The sequence below is a fragment of the Meriones unguiculatus genome, chromosome 1 (genome assembly GCF_030254825.1).
Source record: "Meriones unguiculatus strain TT.TT164.6M chromosome 1, Bangor_MerUng_6.1, whole genome shotgun sequence".
NCBI classification, from domain to species: domain Eukaryota; kingdom Metazoa; phylum Chordata; class Mammalia; order Rodentia; family Muridae; genus Meriones; species Meriones unguiculatus.
This window is the reverse complement of record NC_083349.1, coordinates 70,616,757-70,637,498: the sequence shown is the minus strand read 5'-3', so window position 1 is coordinate 70,637,498 and position 20,742 is coordinate 70,616,757. Positions and strand designations below refer to the sequence as shown.

Genomic DNA, 20,742 nt, shown 5'->3' with positions numbered 1-20,742 from the left:
TCTGGTGTATTTCTGACAGCAGAGACCAGGGGCAAGTCCACCTAACTGATCTTAGACCACCTTCCTTGTGAGAAGACTACTTTTGCAACACTCTTTTTCCCAGGTTAACAGGAGGCTGCCCACTTTAACTGCATTACAGGCTGATTAACACTTTTTATAAAATGTTCTGACTTCTGAGCGACTGTGTACTTACTGTCCTCTAGCTTCAGAATAAGATTATGTTTGTACATCACATGGAGATCAAGTCAGCATGGCCAATTCTTACCCTTTACCCTGGTTTCTAATTTCTTGCTGCCCTGAATAACTGCAAGAAGAAAGCGGACTGGACTAGTCGGGAGTTTCTGAACCACATTTTAATGAATAAATAGAAACATCTGTCAAGCACTGATTAGGCAGGAAAAACAGGAATGTACAACGAACTCCAGAGAAAACAACACCTTGAAAAGAAAGAGCCAAGGCCTTTGCCCTAAGCTTCATCTGTAGAACCAGAGGTAACAAAAAGTTACTCAGAGGAAAAAAAAAAAACTTGGAATATTTGAAAGAATTCCAGATGTATGTGAATATAAAAACATTATTCAGCACACAAAGTTGAAACAGATTATTCTTCAGCACCTGTGTGGATGATCTGACAAATCAATGAATAAATGAATGAATAAACTGCTCAATACCGGAGGACATGCCTAAATTCACATTTTGGGCCAGGCTTAACCTCCCCTCCCCACTGCTGCCATCCACTGCTCTGCTCTGAATCACAGCTGGCTTTCAGGCACCACCGGTGGAGGTAATGGGGACAGGACTGGGGAGACCTGGGGTGAGGGGCTCTTGGTGTCTAACTCAGCCCTCCCTTGGTTTCCATCTCAGACAGTGGCTTCGTCCTGGGCCTGGCTCCAATTACCACAACCCTTCATGGCACTGACTCCTAGGAGGCAGCCCTCCCTCAGTTCTAACTGATGAGGAGGGAACCGACCTCCTCAGTCACATGAGGTAACAGGTTGTACTGCCTGGCTCTCTCTTAATTACCTGCTGAAGTGGGTTCCCAGTATGGACTCTTCTGCACTGAAATAAATGCCCAGAATGCCTTGTTTTCCGGATTGGGTCCTACCCACTAGAATATCAACCATCTTGTTTTCTTACCTGCCCAGGAAGGCCAGAGTAAGTGTCTGTCCTAAGCCAATGAAAGCAACCACTCACACTACACAACAGCCACCTTTTTTCAATGGAGGCCAATGATTGTCTTAGCTGCTTCTGTTGTCAAGAACTGGAATTCTCTTTGCCCAGTCCAACTAAGACTTTGACTTTCCATTAATGCCACCACCATGGCTTCTCCAGAGGTCATTTTTGTAGCATGCATTCAATGTGATGACAAGGTAAAAGAAAGAGGAAATTAACCTTAAAGCAAAAGTGTCAAGTCATCCGATGAACAAAATTATTAAAAAAAATCTGGAAACCCAGAATATCAGACATCATCAGAAAACTTCCTCCCCACTGAATCAATATGCTTCCCTGAAATTAAACCTCCTTAACATTTCTGGATATTTTGAGAGCATCAAAACAATAGAAGTAAAATAACAACTGGACTCGTCAGTGAGAGACTGCAGGTTCTCGGCTGGAAGGGACGGTCAACGCCCAAAGTAGAGCTCCTTGGTGAGCATGGAGACCACGCACGGGATCTGCTTCTTCTCGTTGAAGCGCGGGTCTTCTGATTGAGACTCGAAGTGTCTGGCCACCCTGTCATTCACCCTGGTCAGGATCTGCATGATCTCCAGGTCTTTGCCGTGCTCGTCCAGGATGGAGCAGAGGGCTTGCACGAACCAGGAGCCTTTTCCTGGGTTTCTCCATGAGTAATAGCCTTTAGCCAGAGAGAGAGACAGGGACAGAGACAGAGACACAGAGACAGAGACAGAGACACAGAGACAGAGACACAGAGAGAGAGATCCATTAGCCAACCCTGATGGCTGTCCACCCACTGGGAATAACGGACCCTCAGCCCTGGGGGACATGGCTTTTTGGAGAACACCTCCCTCTCGCCTGCATCAAAATCACTAATGAGAAAATGCTGTGTTGAGAGCACATATTTCAACTGTGAAGCACAAATGAAGATGCTCATGGTCTGGGTGTTCCAGCATGGAAACCCAGCAATAGACAATGTCACTGAAGACCAGTGATGGCAGATACTGCCAGAGGATCTGCTGCACCTGGGAGCCCGAGACACCTAACAGAGAGTGTGGTCTGGGGAGAGTCTCCTAGGAAAGGTGAGGGTACCTCAGAGCTTTGCAACAGCTCACCCTCTGGGGTGAGGCTACGTTCTAGTCCAGGCCCAGGGAATAGTTAGAAGAGCCTGCAGTGTTTTCCGAGGTTTGTGTTCACTGTCAGGAGACGAAGAAGGAGGGGAGGGGCCTGTGGAGAAGTAGAGGCAAGCAATGTTGTCTGCTTTAGGGGCAGAGACAGCAGAGGCTCCTGCTCCAGGAGGGCAGGCACTGTCAGGCAAGAGCTGTGGATCTCATGGACCATACAAGGTCTTTTGAATAGAAAGCTGATTTGTGAGTTTTTCTGGTTCCTGACCTAAATGTCTTAAGAGGGCAGGAATGCCTCAGCAGACCCAGGTGCTGAGGAAGGAACCAGCACGAGAAGCAGGACCCTGGGGATCCAGGTGCTCACAGCAGCAGTTAGCTTTAGTTGTGATGAGGCAGAGGACCGCCAGACACTCACCCCCACCTGTGCCTCCCTCCTTCTGTGACTTCCTGCTGGCTTTGACTCTAAGGGAGTCTAAAATTGCTTCTTGCAAGCAGGAAGGCCAGTGAGAAAGTCGGAAGATCAAGCTCCCCACAGCACTTCAGCATGGCTGATTGAGAACTCATACCTGCACGTCCGCATGGTTACCTGGGAACCCTAAAGGACAGAGGTCAGAGGGCACAAGCCTAGAGACCGTCTTGACCAGCCTCACTAGGTCACCGTGTTCGGTGAGGTCTACACATCACCACAATGCCATGTGGAGTTTCATTCTCTATCTTGGGACAGACACTCTGGTGAAAGGATTGCCTGTTTGTGACTTGTGAAAGTGGCCACTGTGTTGTCTAATGTCTTAGTCTAAGCAGCAAAGCTAAAGAACTGTGGCCTCTTCGCCCAGGGAGAGGGAGGAACGCAGGCCTCGCGGTTCAGTGACAGACAGAGCCAGCACAGAGCTGCATGTAGTGCACATGAGCTGCATGGCCACTTCATCCTGCCAGTGGTCCAGACCCAGTCGGAAGAGAACCGGACCAGTATCACTTACTTATGTCACAGTGGCCCAATCAGCAGTGGCTGCCACTAAGAATCCTTACATTCTTGTCTGTGGTGTGTGTGCACACTGGCAGCCACAATGTGCACATTTGTAGATGGTGTCACTCAACACAGTGGCCTGGTGAGGACGCATGGACAGCCATCTCCCTGGCTTTGTGCTTGTTGGCCCCTAACCTCTAGGGCCTCCAAGGTAACCATTTGAAGATGTGATCCTGTGACTCTCAACCTGAAAAGGCTTCCTTGTTTTTTTATCAGGGCAAAGTTTGGGCTGCTTGGCAGCACACACAGCCCATGATAACAAGCTCCTCTGTACCCAGTTGGGGCCTGACCTTCCCACGTGCTGTCACATGTTGAGTGATAGGCTGAACTGTGCCCTGCCCCATCCTCAAGTTCACATGTTGAAGTCCCAGCCCCCGGTGTGAAAGCCTGCATAGAATTCAGTTAGCAAGGTCAGAAGGTGGGTCCCTTAACCCAGGAGGATTAGTGTCCTTATGAGAAACATGCCAGAGCACGTCCTCTCTTTTTCCTGTGCCTGCTCTGCCACATGAGGATAAAGGAAGAAGGCAGCCACTGAAAAAGTGGGAAGAGAGTCCTCTTCGAGACCAGCTGGCTGAGAACGGATGTCTCTTGAGCCAAGATAACTGACACACCTGTGATCCACTCAGTCTTGTCCAGCACCTGCACCGGGCCACTTGACCTGGTCCAGACTGATGACTGCATTCAGGAGTCAGTTATGGCAATAAGTTCTGAAGAAAGCCTTGCTCAGTGGCCCCTGTAGAGGACTTGCCTTCCTCCCTGAGATCCTCCAGGCCTTACTCTGAGCAGCTACAACTCCACACTGGGTTTATTCACACTGATGTCTGCCAGTTTTTGCACTGCCAACCTCCCAAGAGCAGGAAGACCAACTTGCTTTCTACCTCACACAGTGCTTAAAAGTGTGACTTCAGCTCCCTCACAGAACCCGTGTGTGGATCCTGCCAGAGCTGTTTTATTTCCTCAGATACATCGACTCATTTACAGTAACTAGCAACTCTGCACCGAGTCTTTGCAAAAGTCCTACAGCTGTGGGAAGTCTGACTCAGTGAGGGTCAATGCCCAACGAAGAAAAGGCTTGTAGCAAGCAGACTTGGGCAAACACAGGGCTTGGTAAATAACAAGAAGCCACACTCATTCCTGGCATTATGTGGTACCTGCCACAGTCACAGCATAAAAGATCATGATCTAAGATGCAAAGCAGAGTGTGGGCATGGAAATCTGACCTTGGACACATTTCTGAAGTTCATCCAAGTTCAATTAATTTTTCAACTGCAAAAGCAACAATGACTTTCTCCACTACCTACATGACTATTATAAGGATGATGGGAGAGATGGTTTATAATTATCTAAAACGACATAATCCTTAGGGTTATATGTATAATTAAAGTCTTGCAATTATTATTAATCCCACTAAAACAAAGGGAGAACTGCACTTTCTTAGGCAGAGAAATGAATTCTGTGGCAGGCAGAATTATGGTCCCGAAGATGGACATACCAAACTCTGGAATATGTGACTATGTTACCCTACATGACAAAAAGGACTTTTCAGATGCCATTAGAATTATAGACTCAAGAAGGGGAAATGGTCCTGGACTGCCCAGTCTCAGAGCAGGGAAGAAGGATACAGGGGAAAATAAAGTGTGTTTGTGGGGACGACAGAGAAGAGACTGAGAGAGCGAGCAAAGGGTTTTCGGTGGGTGAAGAGCCAGAAGCCAGAGGATACAGGAAGTTCTGACATGAGAGGAGCTTCCAGCAGCGAGGCAGCCCGCTCATCCATACCGGGATTTGGACCTCAAGAACACCAACACCATGTTCATGTGACTTGAGTTATTTTGTCTGCAGGACAGGCAGGACAGGCAGGACAGGCTGGGCATCCGTTATCCTAAACGCCTGGCCGTGAGTGTTTCAGACTTCAGAACATTTGTACAGGTTTTACCGGCGGAGCAATGTTTTTCTTCTTCTTTCTTTCTGTGCATGTGCTGTATGCACGTGTGAATGTGCCTACGCACACCTGGCTGCAGGCACTTGTGTCCATGTCGGGTGTTAGCATTTGAGACAGAGTCTTTTAGTGAGTTTGGAGCTTGCCAATTCACGGCAGGGCCGTGAGGCTCTAGGATTCTCCTTAATCTGTCACCTTGTGCTGGGGTTACAGGCATGCATTCTAGGTTTGGCTCTTAGACAGATGCTGGGTATTCAGGTTTGGGTACTCATGCTGAGCTGCCCAGCTTACCCCCTGAGCCAGGTCCCCTTGGTCAGACAGTTCCAACAAGGAAATATGACATCGAAAATCCCCCAGAAGCCAAACTTTTGAGTGGGATACTGACACTCTGAAACGTTTTGAGTTAGAGGCGCTAACTCTAGCAACAGGAGACTAACACAGGCTTCATGCCTGCATGTTGATGGAGGAACGTGGGTTGGTGAGGTCAACAGACAGTGGACAGGGTACCTGGAACTGTGGAGTAAGCAAAGAGGAAGTCAGCTTCCACCGGGATCTTGTAGCGGGGATTAGCATCTGTGTCACTGATAGGCCCTGAGTCAGCCTGGATCCCGTCATCTAGCTCCGTCCCTCGGCATGCCTAAAACATATCAAAGTAGAGATCACATGACCGGACAACAGTCTGCTTGTCCTGCCCCTGCTGTGCCCCAGAGCCCTGCCTGGCACACCAGGAGCCCAGCAGCCAGCTGACAAACAGATAAGCGCCTGAGCTGGGCCAAATTACAAAGCGAAGCCTTACGGAGATAGAGCGAGTGCCCGTGCCAGCCATTTCTGGGCAGAAGCCCCAACCCCAGTTCGCATGCCCCCAGAAACAGCATGTTGATTTGTATGGATAACACCACCCCCAGCACTCTGCAATCTTTGCCCACACATGACCCCACCCCTTCCAAAAGCACCTGAATGAAGAAGAGTTTGGGCTTTTCTAGCAGGGTTTTGCATCGATCTCCCCTAAAATGAGCCGTCAGATCCTTTATCGGCGTCACACCATCTTTCCCGTAAATCAGATTCTCTTCTCCGTGGCTCAGCAGGACGCAGGCGAAGCAGGCTGCATTGCTGTGGTCCTCCTCGGAGGCTGCAGGGAAGCAATCAATGCTGAGTGCTCGGGTGGGCTGACCATGTGTGGCCAGGGGAGAGCCTGCTGTGGGGAGGGGAGAGCCTGCCGTGGGGAGGGGAGAACCTGCTGTGGGGAGGGGAGAGCCTGCTGTGGGGAGGGGAGAGCCTGCTGTGGGGAGGGCAGAGCATGCTGTGGGGAGGGGAGAGGCTACTATGGGGAGGGGAGAGCGTGCTGGGGCCAGAGGAGAGCGTGCTGTGGGGAGGGGAGAGCCTGCTGTGGGGAGGGGAGAGCCTGCTGTGGGGAGGGGAGAGTATGCTGTGGGGATCTTTCCAAAGGACAGGGCTAGGCCACCTCTCTGAGGAGAGTGTGAACAGTCTGGGAGAATCCCAGAACTTCTCTCAGACAGAACCCAGGCACTAAAATAGACACTAGAGGACACTGGGAACAGAAGAACACAGCCGCTCTGTGGCTGGTTCCGTGACACCACAGAGCTTAGCTGGTCTCCGTTTTCTTTTCTGAGGTGGTTACAGTGGCGATGAAGTGAGTTCCTATTTCTTTATATGTAAACATTCATAGAACTTGCCATGTAGACCAGGCCGTTCTCAAACTAAGCCTGCCTCTGCTTCCTGAGTGCTGGGATTAAAGGTCTGCTCCACCACGCCCAGAAACAGTTGCTATTTTTTAAGTGAGATACATAAGAGGCATCACACAAATATTTGTTGAAGAAAAGAAAACATTAGGCCAAGCAGAATAAGCCACAAATAGGTCACAAAAGGGGCAAATGCTGCAGGACTTCACTCTGGTGAGACAGCAAAGTTCACAGGGGAAAAGCAGACAGGAGGGTGTGGGTGGCTAGGGGAGGGGAACAGCATGGGGTTAACGGCTAGGCTGCTCTGGTTATGGGAGACGGAAAGAATCCTAATGAGGCAGCCGTCTTTGAAGTCCACTAACCGTCCGTTTAAGGTGATTGCAACAGCGGCTCTACTACACGGCATCCATCGCAATAGAGAACAGAAAGCGGAAGGACTCCGTGCCGTAGACACACGCACAGCCATGCATACTGTTGACCTGGTCACAGTAGCCAGGGAACTGAACCACCCATCAAGGGAAAGTGGACAACAAATGTGCGGTGCATTTGTACAATGGAGCTTTGCGCAGCCGTAGAGAAACTGCAGGAAACTGGACAGAGCTGGAAACCACTGTGTTAAGGGAAATCAGCCTCAAACACAAAGCCCCCACTTCCTCTCATGTGTGTAACCTGGTTTTAAAAATATGCACGCGTGTATGTGTGTGCTTAGATACAAGTATATGTCAGCTATGGACCTAGGCAGGGCATCCTGAGAGGAGAGCAGAGACATGAGTGGGGGCAATGGAATACATGTGGTAGAAAAGCAACCTGGAAGTCGGGCTGGGGACACTGAGGAACAGCCTGGAAGACGGGCTGGGGCACTGTGGAGCATGTAAATTAGCAAGTTAACAGGAAAAAAATCAGACAGCTGTCAGTACAGGGATCAGGAGAGGAATCAGGGAGCACACAGCTCACTGGCGTGGCTTCAGCTTTTTTATGGTTGTGACACTAACCAACCTACTAGCTAATTCCATAAAAGCCATGGGGAAAAAGATTTAGAATTTCAGGGATACCTCCTATGTGCTGGCACTCATGCAGGTACTTCATGTGAATTTTATGTTGTTTTCGAGATTTATTTAATCTGTGTGTGTATGTGTGTGAATGGAGCCTGTAGTGTGTGTGTGTGTGTGTGTGTGAGAGAGAGAGAGAGAGAGAGAGAGAGAGAAGACCTGCAGAAGCCAGAAGCCAGCCTCTGAGAGAGAGAGAGAGAGATAGAGATAGAGAGAGAGAGAAGACCTGCAGAAGCCAGAGCCAGCCTCTGATGCTCTTGAGCTGGAGCTACAGGTGGGTGTGAGCCATCCAACATGGGTGCAGTGAGCCAAACTCCACCAAACCCAGGCGCTTGCGGGAGCAGTAAGCATTCATAATCACTGAGCCATTTCTTTGGTCCCAAGAAATCAATTAAAAGGAAAATAAGAAAGGCTGCATAATAGCTTTCTTTTTCAGCTGTGTAGTTAAAAAAAGCTGAGCCCTCTGCTGCTGTAGGTCCCTGTCTAACGAGCAGGTAGGATTCTGCTGAAAGCACTTTCCCCAAGTATGAGAGTGCCCCAGTGGCACTCTTTAAGGCCCACACTGTGGGCAGCATGGGCCGCATGGCAGCCATGGCCTCAACACGAAATGGGAAGCAGCCCTAAATAGGATGGAAGCTGTGACTCTGCACCTTCTATCAGCTTGGGCTGTGTGGGTGCCAGTGAAATGCCACAATGTTAAAGGCTGCCCAGGCCTGGCACATAGAAAGCACACCCTTCCGGGAATGGGCGTAGCTCTCGGAGTCTAGTGTGCTCCCTGACCTTCTCGGCAGCCTTCCTCTCACTGTCTCTGAAGCCCATCCACACAATTACAATGTGGTATCTCCACAGCCAGCATCTCAGAGCCTAGAACCTGTTCTTCTGGGTAGGACAGACAAGGACAGCTCACACTCACCTCGTCTAAGCAGCTCTTGCATCTTTGCACAAGAGCAGTCATTGTAGACGGCCACCTCAAAACCCAGGCTTCGGAAGCACTTGAAGAGTGCCTCTGCGTCTTTGTCTGTGCCGTTCCGGACGTCCATACCTGTGGGGGTAAAGCAAGAAGCGGGGTTGAGCAACACTGAGGACAGGCCCCGTCAGACCACATGCTGAGTGGGCTCCGGCATCAGGGCTTGAAATAGAAAAAACACCTTTCAGTGACACGGCTTACATGTACAAGCGTGACTACAGGCAAACTCCAAAGGAGGAACTCAGCTCCACAGGACAGCCACCTCATGGTAACTCAAAGCCACTCAGGTCTTGTGATGGTCAGTACCGGCTGTCAACGTCACATGATCTAGAATCCCCCCTTTTATCACAGCAACAGGCAAGCAACTAAGTCAGGCTCCTTGACTCTCAGCAGTGTCTGTGCTGCAGTGCACTGCAGGCCTTAGACTGAAGATTCTCTGCAGCCCTTTCTCCCGTGCCTGGAGCGCCACTCCCAGACGCTGATGCGTGTCTGGGAGGACCAGGAGAGGCTGGCCCTGGCCCCAGCACCTACCTGTCGCTCTGTCGAAGTTCTTGTTGTTTATAATGATGCACTTGCCCATCTTCTCGAAGTCCATGCTATACAGGTATGTGGGCACTCGGTCCCGGGCAGTCCTGACTGGGCGGCCAGAGGCATTTTTCTTCTTTTTCCTTGGGTTACAGAGAGTCAGTTAGAGGCTGAGGAAGCAGTCCGCATAGCTGTGCACCCAGTTAAGCTATGGTATTTGTAGACTGAAGACTCAAGGCAGACAGATGGCTCTGTCTAACTGTCTTAACTGTCATGTTTAAATGAAATAGGGCTCCAGATGTCCGAAAATGCAGATCACGGTCACAGCACGCTGGCACAGCACGCTTCCCAGCGTGGCCATACTGTGAGAGAAATGGCTGGCTCAGTCTGCCATGAACTTGGGGGCTGGTGGGGACCTACTGGGGTGTCTGCTGTGCAAGGCTGGCAGGCAGTACACACTAAAACTGAACTTGCACAAACTGCACAGCAGGGTCAGGCAAAGGTTTACTAAAAGACAGGGCTACACTGCTCATCGTGACCCAGAGAGAAATCACCCACAGTCCTGTCTACAGTAAGTGGCAGAACTGAGGAATATTCATGTAACAGTAAAACAGACTGAAGGAACCAAAACAGCATGAAGCACTCGAAGAACGTCATAAGCAAAACACAGTGAAGAGCCAATACACAGCGACTACACAGACTAAGAGTCTGAAGAGTCAGAAACCAGAGGAATGCCAACCCTGCGTGTGTGCATGTATGTCCAGGAGTGTGCTCATGTGTGTGTTCTACCATCAACCTCAGATGTCTTCCTTATTGCTTTTCACCCCCTCCCCCCTTAAAGACATGCTCTGTCTATGAACAGGGAGCTGCCTTTCCGCTAGCCTGCCTGCCCTGAGCCGCCTGGCTCCACCAGCTACTGGTCAGGTTGTAGACACCCACTGCCTCGTCTAACCTTTATGTGGGTGCTGGGGATCAAACTCAGGTTTGCACAGGAATCCCTCTACCCACTGAGCCATCTCTCCCACATTATTATTTTTTTATAGACTGGTGGTGGTTATAGACATATGTCAACAAAAATGCCCACGTGTACACGCCTTTCTGTATGGATCAATATCTCAATGGCACGTATATCAATGGGGGTGGGAGTGAGACAGCATTTCTAGAAGAACATGCTTTTCCCATCCCCCAAACAACCTTGGCTCTACTGGGCAAAAGCACATAGCTCTGTGGAGAGCATGGCTATCATGGGAGAACCTGAGAGGAGGAAGAGGAGGGTCAAATGCCATGGAAGCGATGTTTGCCATGTAACATGCTGAGTAAACTTCCTTATGCAGCTCTCCCCAAAGACAGCGGAGGCAAATGTCCGTGAAATACCACTGCTGCTCCATAAACGAGACTTCAAGGTCCGTGTCTGGAGCTTTCCCAGACCCTTCTCCATGGCAGCATCCTTTTGGCATCTCTAAAAGGATTCAGCCTCTCCTCCTCTTTGGTCAGAGTGCAGGAGTTCAATGTGTCTGACTGAGGGTTTCTTCCTTTTCTTGTACTCAGCATGAATCTGTCCTTCACATTTACAAGGACAGGTTTCTTCCATGGCACCATTTCATTTTTAAAGGAACATCACCCAGAAGCTGATCTCTGCTTTCCCTCTGTCTGTCCATGCCCATTCTGTCCCATCCTCCTGCCCTTGGACAACAGGACCCTGGATCACTGGATTTGGGGGAGGCAGAGTCCTGTGTCTCCATGCTCGTGACTTAGGCCAGTGTGCCATTGCCCTTTGCAGAGTACCCACTTCCTTTCTTATAAAACAGGCAACGTCACATCTAATAGGCACAGCCTACTTGCAGTAGTCAGGGCTCTAGAGGAACAATGGATGTATGCTGAAAGAGGCTTCTAAGGCTGCCTGGCATGATTCAGCTGGGGCAGTCCAACAATGGCTGTCTCGCACCCCAGAAGCTGAGAACTCAGGAATCAGCTGCTGCTGGAGACCTGGACTATTCCCAGAGAGCTGCTGCTCCCCACTCCCCGCTGGGAGCCTAGAAACACTAGTTTCAATATCCCCAGAGTTCACCACACCACCACCATCATTGTCATCTTCGTCGTCAGCAGCAGCAGCAGTGGAGCAAAGTAACTCCATAGTTGGGAGGGAAGGATAAAGGAGCAGTAGGCAAGTAGCCTTTCTTCTGCATCCTTTTTATTTGGGCTGTGTTTGAGTATCTATTAATTCATATAGGGCTCTTACTATGTCCCAGCTAACCCACCAATAATTGATACAGAGACCTATCGATTTATTTAAACCGCTTTATCACAATAATGGGCAGGTGTGATCGAAACTAATTTTCTATGCTAGTCTGAGTATTTCCCAGCTGCACTCCCCAAGTTACTTGCCAATTAGTCATCCTGACTGGGCTGGATCCGCTCCATTAGGCCACGCCCTCTTTCTCCATCTTCTTCCTTCTCTCTCTCCCTCCCTCTTCTCCCAGCCTCATGGTCCCTACCTGAGCTCCCCCACGCACACCCCAGGCCTGAGAACTGAAGCCCTGCCTACCTCCATTCTGCCCAGTAACTGGCTGTCAGCAACTTTTATTTAACCAGTTAGAGAATATTGGTGAGCAAAGTTTACACAACATCATTTATCACGATGCTGTTGCTCAGATCTGAGGTGGGGCTTCCTACTTCACTTACTGCAATCAAGACAGCTCGTCACAGGGGCTCAACGATCAGGTGATTCTAAGAGGCTGCAAGCTGACATTCCTACCCACTCCCCCACCACTATAGGGGGAGGCAAGGTGGCCTGAGGCTTCCCAGAGAGTGTCAGCCAGAAGAGGTTCAAGGGCATGCCACATGGGCAGGAGAATCTATTTTCTCTTTCCACCTTCTCAACAGTCCTAAGATGGTGACCCCTGTGTGTATTAAAATATAGATGCACAGTCTCCCATCCCAGGAGCTTTCCTGTGTTCAGCAGTCACACGGGAAGTACTTACAATGCCCATTTTCCAGGTATCGATAACAACAACTCACGTGTGTGCCTTTGGGGCTTGCTAAGACTTTCAGGTGCATTTCCTCACTGACTCTTGATACAACTCTGAGAGGCAGGCAGATACCACTGGGATCCCACTAAAGACGAATCATGGAGGCTGGACTGGGGAGGAGTGAGCACATGGGTCCCTGTCCAAGCATGTGTTCCTCAGACTTGTTACTCACTGCACAGTGCTGACCCTCAGATGGCAAAGAGCACAGACAGGCTTCTAGATACAGCCAACAGTGATAAGCTACCTGTCCTCAGAGAGGTCCTCCATGGTCCTAGCTTGGCCCCAGACTGAGCAAGCGCTGTGCAGGTGACGCTCGGACAGAGCCCACTTACTCCAACTCCGGGGCTCCACAGCTGGATCAGCAGCTGGCCTGGGGAAAATGGGGGCGCTGGGAAAGTGTTTTTAGAGACTTGATTTTCTCAGTGACAAACACAGCTCTTGTTCTCACTTAGGATCTAACAGGGTAAGGTATGTGAAAGAGTGTTGAGACCCACCAAGTTCAAAACAGACAAAGTCTACTTTTCCAGGTTGGCACTTGCCACCTGTAGGAGCTTCCTGGGATCAGTGCACATTCCCAAGGCCAAGGCCAAGTCCAGATCTGGCTGGGATGTGATTCTCCAAGAGCCAGCCTCCTGGTGTGTGCTTCCTCTACACATGGACTTCTTTGAACAAACAAACTGCCCCTGATACTGAAATCCTGGGCAGCGGGGCTCAGCTTACTGTCGGGGAAGCTGCTGCTGACTCCCGGACCTTTCATATATGGTCTAGCCTTCTCTGTGACCCTGTGGAAAAGACCAGGATGGGAAGAAAATGGTAGAAAACTTAAGGTGGGCAGGAGTCTTAGTGTATCCACTTCACTTTAGGGCACGTGTCCTATAGCTAACTGAAGGCCGTCCAAGGGCCGTGAGGGTTGCCGGATGCCCACAGGCCACAGAACACCTTACTCAGGAAAACCCTTGATGAGGCACAATTCTACTTCTGTCTTCTGTGGTGAGAATTCTATGATGAGGGCCTAGCAAGATGGCTCAGCAGATAAAAGGTGGCCTGAGTGTCATCCCTGGACCCCACACGGTAAAAGGAGAAAACTGACTCCAGCAAGTTGTCCTCTGATCTCAGCACTGTGCATCCGTGTGTGCACAAACACATGTGTGCCCCTCCCCCCAAACCACCTCCCGGTGCAATAATTTTAAAACCCCAATAATTTCTAGAATGGCAGCCATGTTTCACACGTGGCTCTTATAGTCTAGTTGTCACTGCATCATCCCCAGTAACATGCAAAACAAAGACAGCAAGCGTCTTTCATAAGGAAAAGGGCTGGAGAACATGTCCCACGGGAACCAAAGCCCTCGGCTTAAGTTAGTACAGAACCTGGAACATTACCTCATCACTTAATACAACAGTTACTGATTCATTCTGTTACAAAAAGGAACAAGACATGGGTAATAAAGACATATGCACCACAAAGACAATAATGTATGGTTACAAAAAGTGTCTACAAAACTGAATTGCAAGTGATGCACACTTCTTATCCCTGGAAAATATCTCAGAAGGGTGGCAGGGACAAGCTTCCTCCCCAAACCTGCCCCTAAATTGAACTTCTCAAAAATTTTACAATTACAGTTTGTGTGTATGTGTGTGTGTGTGTATGTGTTCGGGCACATGCCATGGCATAGGTGTGGAGGCCAGAGGACAGTCTGTGGGAACTGGCTCTCTCTGTCCACCATAGATTTCTAGAGGCCTGGACTTGGGGATCAGGCTTAGTGGCAAACACCTTTACCCACTGAGCTAGCGCATCAGCTGTGAAGTGTTACTTTTCAAATCTCTTCCTCGGGGCTGGAGAGATGGCTCAGAGGTTAAGAACACTCGCTGTTCTTCCAAAGGTCCTGAGTTCAATTCCCAGCAACCACATGGTGGCTCATAACCATCTATAGTAAGATCTGGTGTGCAGGCAGAATGTTGCATAAATAATAAATAAATCTTAAAGAAAAAAGAAATGTATCATCTTCCTCTTGCTGATGTGGACCAGTCAATATTAATGGTAGTTTTCTGTTACAGCAGGTCTGCTGGACCACAGATGCACAGCAGAGGCAGACTATCCTCTCAACCCATTAAGGTTACCATTCTACAAGCAAATGAAGGGCTCAGCTTACCAAAAGGAACAGAGACGGGGAGGGCTGACTGCTGAGAAGGCATCAAGAATGAGCCAGGAGGGCTAGAGAGATGGCTCAGAGGTTGAGTATTGTCTGCTCTTCCAGATGGTCCTGGTCAATTCCCAGCAACCACATGGCGGCTCACAACCATCTATAATGTGATCTGATGCCCTTTTCTGGCAAGCAGGTGTGCATGAAGATAGAATACTCATATACATAAAAATAAATAAATCTTTAAAAAGAATGAACCAGGGAAAAGGAGGGAGGGACAGCCAGAGCCCCCTGGACACATGCCATCAGCATGAACAAGCCAGAGACCATCACCTTAGTATCACCGTCAAGAGCCCCAGGACATGTCACTGCTGACATCATCTCAGCACCCCCCTGGCTTGCTAGAGTTCCTTTTGTGTGAGCAAAAACGTCCCTGTGGGCTCAGTTAGAGGTGTTCTTTGTGCCCTAGTCTATCAGCTAAAAAGAGCCGCCCTCTACCTGCCATCAGCAGCGGTAGCCAGGCCGATCACTAGACAAGCAGAAATCCAGGAACTCAGGAGACCATGATAATGAATTAGCTCCCTGCAGAAGGCGGCGGCAGGTCCCCAGCCGCGGCGAGGAAGGAAGAAGTGTTGAAAGATTCTGATTAGTGACCTCCTCAGCTGGCCATCTCCCCCAGGTTCTTAGGGTTTCTCAGTATAAGGAGCCGGAATACCAGGGTTGCAGTCGTACGGACCCACAGGGTTGGGCTGGGCACATCCTGGGTCAAGGGACAGGTATCTTTCTTTGAATCTGACAAAGGGCACAAATGGTGCAGGAACAACTCAAGGTACTTCTTGTTATGAACAAACGCACAAGTACTTCTCTAATGTCAGGCTTTGGAGTCAATCAGCAGTCATTGCTCCATAAAGTCTGGGAGAGATCAATCTAGCCACGGGCTTCTTTCTTATAAGTGGGCGTGGGCCGCCACCTTCACCCATGCATGTACAACACGCAAGCCATAGGTCTGTGTCTGCTGTCTTTCTTCACTGAATCCTGTTCTTTCTTTCCATCTATCTATCTATCTATCTATCCATCCATCCATCCATCCATCCACCTACCTACCTACCTACCTATCGAGATTAGATCTTTCACTGAACCTGCAGCTTGCCCTGTCAGCTAGGCTGCATGACTAGCAAAGCCCCAGGGTGTATCTGCCTGTTTCCACCCCTCAGAGCTGTGGTTACCGGCATAAGCCAATGTCCCCAGATTTTACACAGGTGCTGGGGATCCGACTCAGGTCCGCCCTTGAGCAGCAGGCACTCTGCCCACCCAGCTATCTGCCCAGGCCCCTGGCTGAGGATTTTCTAAGCCAGCTTCTATCACTTGCCATTGTGTGCCCACCATGCAGTCACACATGTACGAAGCCATGCACACACACACACAACCCCTGACCTCTTCCTGAAGAGTTCTCTGCTGACAAATCTAACAGTTTCTTGGCCCTTTTTACATGCAGAAGACTTCCCCAGGAAACACAGGATTCTTGTTTGGAGGCTGTCATATTTAAGTGCAAAATCCAGGATAAATCAGACTAGCGAATTAAGAGTTCTAAATCCTCTTAAAAGCTTTAGTGTTCCACAATTGGCTGCAGATTAAAAAAATAAATAAATAAATCTGGCCACTAAATCACTGTGCTGACGGCCAGACTGGCAGGATCACAATCAACCATGACATCCTGGGAGAACGACTTAGCAAGTGTGCAGATCGGTGTGCTGAGAAGCCACGGAGGGCGACCCGCAGTGCAGGGGGCACACGGAGCTGCCAAAGCTGCTCCTTGACGCTGGGCTTCCCCACTGACACGGCCGAGTGCCGCCTTCCTCCTAGCCCAGAGAGCCTCGAGCCTCTCCACGAGACAGGCACCACCAGCATAGATTACCAGGAGGGACTCGGGTTATCCTGGCTTCTCAAGCAGAAAGCCATTTCCTGCAGCTTCAGAGTTCAGTGTGAGGCCAGCTCATTCATTTTTAAGAGTTTGAGGAAAAAGAAAAGAAAAATACCACGGTGAAAACCCTGCAGGTTATTTCTATAAAAGGGCTGCATGAAGGCGCTCCCACAATTGCTACCAGATAGCATTATGGGAGCCAAAAAAAATATTCTGCCTACTTGACTAGGAAGTGAGGAGCCTCAGAGAGCACAGTGGACTTTTACAAGCCACTCTGGGTGCCAGGATAATTTTCCCCACCACTGGAGTAGATAAGTACAGGTTTTATCCTCTTACAGATCCCCTGAGCTGCTCAAAACGTGAATTATGCCATCCTCCATTTGGAAGGGAACATGAGCACACAGACCCATACCTATTTATTTTCTAAAGTGCTTCCCTGAATAGGATTCCCAGGAGCCCGTCTGCAGCTCACAGTAAACACATCACCAGGCTCTCAGCCCCCTGCTGCGGCCACCGCCGCCTCTGGAACCAGGGCTCTGGCTTTTGTAGCTGCTTTGTCTAAATATTTTGGGGATGATTCATTCACCGTTTGAACATCCCGACAGAGACAGAGGGGGTCCCCACAGTCCTTCCATATGACAGCAAAGGCAGGCGAGGGTGCTGAAAGGGGAGAGCAGAGAGGTACCTGGTATCCCCGTCAGGCAGAAGTCCCCTCTGCAAGACCAGGCTTCCTCCTGAGACCACTGGGAGTGAGTTGCCTTCCTCTCGGTAGTAGTAAAAGCCCAACATGCTTGGCACTCAGCTGGCGACACGAGGCTGGCACAGGCTGCGGCCCTGAAGGCCCGGGACTGAATCAGCAGTGAGCTGCCCGCTGGAGTTTTCCATAGGACATTCAGGCTGGGGCTGGGAAGGTCACACTGGCCTCTGGCTTCCCTGCTGACAGGCAGAAATGGCCAGGCTCCACACTGAGGCCCCCACCCCATCTCAGGGTCAGCTCCCTATGGACAGAATGACAAGTCCTGGATCTGAAGGGGCAGGAAGGAGGACGCATTGGGGAACCCAGACTTCCACAAACACGCAGCCAGCAGGCGATCTTCAAGAATGAAAAATGAGCAATGGGTGATGGCTGAACAAAAGGCCGTCAACAGTGCCGATACAATGAAGCGTGGCACAAGTCTGTGAAAGGACTAAGCATGTTCACACACCGTGAACAGCCTGCCCACCACAGCGCCCATCTACCACACGCTGTCAACAACACACAGCCTGGTTTGTAAGCCAGCAAAAATCGGGCCCGAGCTCCTGGGAAATCCACCAGCCTATGCAGGCTGGTGAGGTTGGCTTTTCCTTCTGAAGGCAGTCAGGCTGGGTCAGAGCAGTAACAGACAGTCCTAGGGTTTACAAAGTCCCTTCATTTTCAGAGGAGACAGGGCACAGGGTCTTGCATAAAGGAATGATCCAGGAGTCCTCACCCTTCCGAGCCCCAAGCCTCCAAATACAACCTGGAAGGACCCAGAGCACAGGGAGCAGACGGCTTAGCAGCTCCCCCCAGGTTTGACCTACTGTTGCAGGCACCAAAAAGGGGAAGCTGGTGAGAGGTGGTAGCCAGTGTCCCCAGGGTCACCTGCCATCCCACCTGTGAACAATCAGCTCTTCACAACTTTCTCTCACTTTGCAAAATACAGATGCAGGGCAGCAATGTGCACCCAAGAGTAAAAGGAGAAGAAATTCCTTTCTCTAAATATTAACCTTCACAGGTCTCGGTCCTTCCTTTCTCCCGGCAGAAAAAGGATGGGAAGAAGGACCAATGACAATAAAAACTATCAAAAGACTTAAGGGAAGTATCACGAAGGGGAGGGAGCAAATACATAGAACTCTCTTCAAACAGCACAGACTAGCAGGGTAGAAGACCGCACGAGGTGCGGATGACTGCAGGACCCAGAAGGGTTAACCATCTCCAGTCCATGTGTGTGTGTGTGTGTGTGGTGTGTGTATGTGGTGTGTGTGTGTGTGTGGTGTGTGGTGTGTGGTGTGTGGTGTGTGTGGTGTATGTATGTGGTGTGTGTGTATGTGTGTGTGGTGTGTGTGGTGTGTGTATGTGGTGTGTGTGTGTGTGTGTGTGTGTGTGTGTGGTGGTGGGTGGGGGAGGCATGTATGCCATGGTATGCCTGTACAGGCCAGAGACCAACGTATGAGAGTCAGTTCTCTTCTCCCACCGTGTGCGGCTCTGGGCATCGATTCCGGTCCTCTGGCTCGGTGGGCAACGCCTTTCTCTGCTGAGTCCTAAGTCCAGACCCTCTACTCTTTCCACTTCCTGGTGGACAACGGGTATACTCACCACCAGGACCCTCGCTAGGAAGACGCTAGTGAGCTTGGGGTTTGGTCCTGTAGTCCATACTACACAAGATCACTGGTTTCTTTCAGGGTGGACAGCATGCCCTTTCTCTTACCAGTGCTATTTTAAGTTTCTATCCCCGTGTGGATGTGTTTTGTCCTGATTCAAACACACACCTAACAATGGAATTATTAAGAGGCGGTGGGACCTTCGAGAGCTGACAGTGCAGTTCTCTAGGGACCGGGCTAATTCTTACGGCAGTGGGAGCAGCACACTGTCTGGGCAGATGCTAGCACCTTGTGCTTGGACTTCCCATCCCAAATAAACCCAAATAAACTCGTTCTGTGTAAACTACCCTGTCTCAGGCACTCTGTTACTGAAAGGGAAAACAGACAAGGGCAATTTGAAACCCGATTACTTACTTTTGCTTTCCTATTTTCTTTACATTTTTCTCCTCTGGATGAATACGGCTGGGCACCACATGTATGCGAGCTGTGGTGTCACACTGTTTGGACTCTGGGACAGTGTTTTGGTGATTTGTGGCTCAATGCTCCTGACAGGTCCCTTGGTTCTCTTTACTGGGGGGCAAATGCCAGCCCCACTGTAGCAGCGGTCCACATACCAGCCCTTGGCTGGAACGATGCAAGAAGAGAGCAGTGTGCATGAAAACTCATTTTCTGGTCTTCCTGGATGAAAGAAAAGCTGTGCTGTGGGTGTGCTGGCGTGACTGAACTGCTCTGTGCCAGCAGCTATGGGTGGTACCTGACGTATGGCTGGAGGCCACTTTACTCCAGGTCAGCTGGCACCTTCTCTGTAGTCCTGCTGGCGAAGGCAACACTATACCTCACTGCTCTTACTCTCCTCGTCCATACAGAAAGGAGTCCAACAAATCACTTCATCAGGGCCCTTCCTTCTAGAGTCTGCTGGCTCTCCTTCGTCAGGTACCTCTGGGAACTTGAGAGGCTGAGCTGCCTTCTGAAATTCTCAAGCCAGGGTAAAGAGTATGAAGAAAGGGAGGTGCAGATGACTGCATGGTTTCCATAGTCGCTCTTAGTGAGTGGGGGACCAGACCAGGATATGAATGCTGTCTGAGCCCGCCGAAGCTCCACTAGCATTTTATGGGAGACCTTTGCTCATCTGATTCAGTAGCAAATCTATTACTTTAAAATAAAACTGGGGTGCAGGCAGCCAGTATTCTAGAGCCCAATGGAAAGATTTTTATACTGAAAACTAAATGCTGTGAGTGTAATTTACTGTTCCTATCTTTTACGGTGCTTGGTCCTGGCCGCTTTCGATCAACGGGTGCCTTGGCCTTCCTGGGAACAGGCTCCAGCATGCTTAATTTAGCACAGTGTTGGGAATCGGGGCAGTTTGGCCTCTTCTGTCTTGTCTGTTAATTCTAAGCACTGTTTCCCCTGAACTCCTCTCCTTCCCCCAAGTGAAAGGCAGCCACCTGACGTATCTTATAATTACACAAGCAACACATTTTTAAATAGGAAGCTGTTTATATATAACACATGCTAGGAGAGAAACCCAAACTACAGGATGGGAAAGAGAATTATAACCAGGTGGCATTTATTAAACACTCCCCACAGAGGCTGGAAAAGCCACGTGCCTCGGGCATGAAGAAAGGGGAGTTTATCAGACTCAGAGATGTGCCTTTTGCTCCTGTCCTCTTCCTGGAGGAGCTAGGTGGGTGCGAGGACCCCCAGCGGGGACATGCAGGGCCGGAGAAATCTAGGGGATTGACATGTGTGAAGTCTGTTCGCTATCCAGTGTTTCCTGGATTTCTGACCTTGTTCACACTCGCACTCCTGATTTTGC

General features: G+C 49.9%; 1 protein-coding gene across 2 annotated transcripts in view; it reads right to left on the bottom strand.

Annotated features, from left to right (window-relative positions):
- Positions 1-338: 338 nt before the first annotated feature.
- Casp7 (caspase 7) overlaps positions 339-20,742 on the bottom strand; it is a 37,612-nt gene continuing 17,208 nt past the window's right edge. The window contains exons 1-6 of one of the 2 annotated variants that reach the window (XM_060391526.1): positions 12,769-12,880; positions 9,502-9,638; positions 8,917-9,045; positions 6,208-6,383; positions 5,762-5,891; positions 339-1,849 (exon numbers count right to left, since the gene is read on the bottom strand). In XM_060391526.1, coding sequence (XP_060247509.1) covers positions 1,620-1,849; positions 5,762-5,891; positions 6,208-6,383; positions 8,917-9,045; positions 9,502-9,638; positions 12,769-12,791 — 825 coding nt within the window. In that variant the 5' untranslated portion in view covers positions 12,792-12,880 and the 3' untranslated portion in view covers positions 339-1,619. Of the gene's footprint in view, positions 1,850-5,761; positions 5,892-6,207; positions 6,384-8,916; positions 9,046-9,501; positions 9,639-12,768; positions 12,881-20,742 lie in introns of those variants that run through there. The other variant, XM_021630982.2, reaches the window with a different exon arrangement.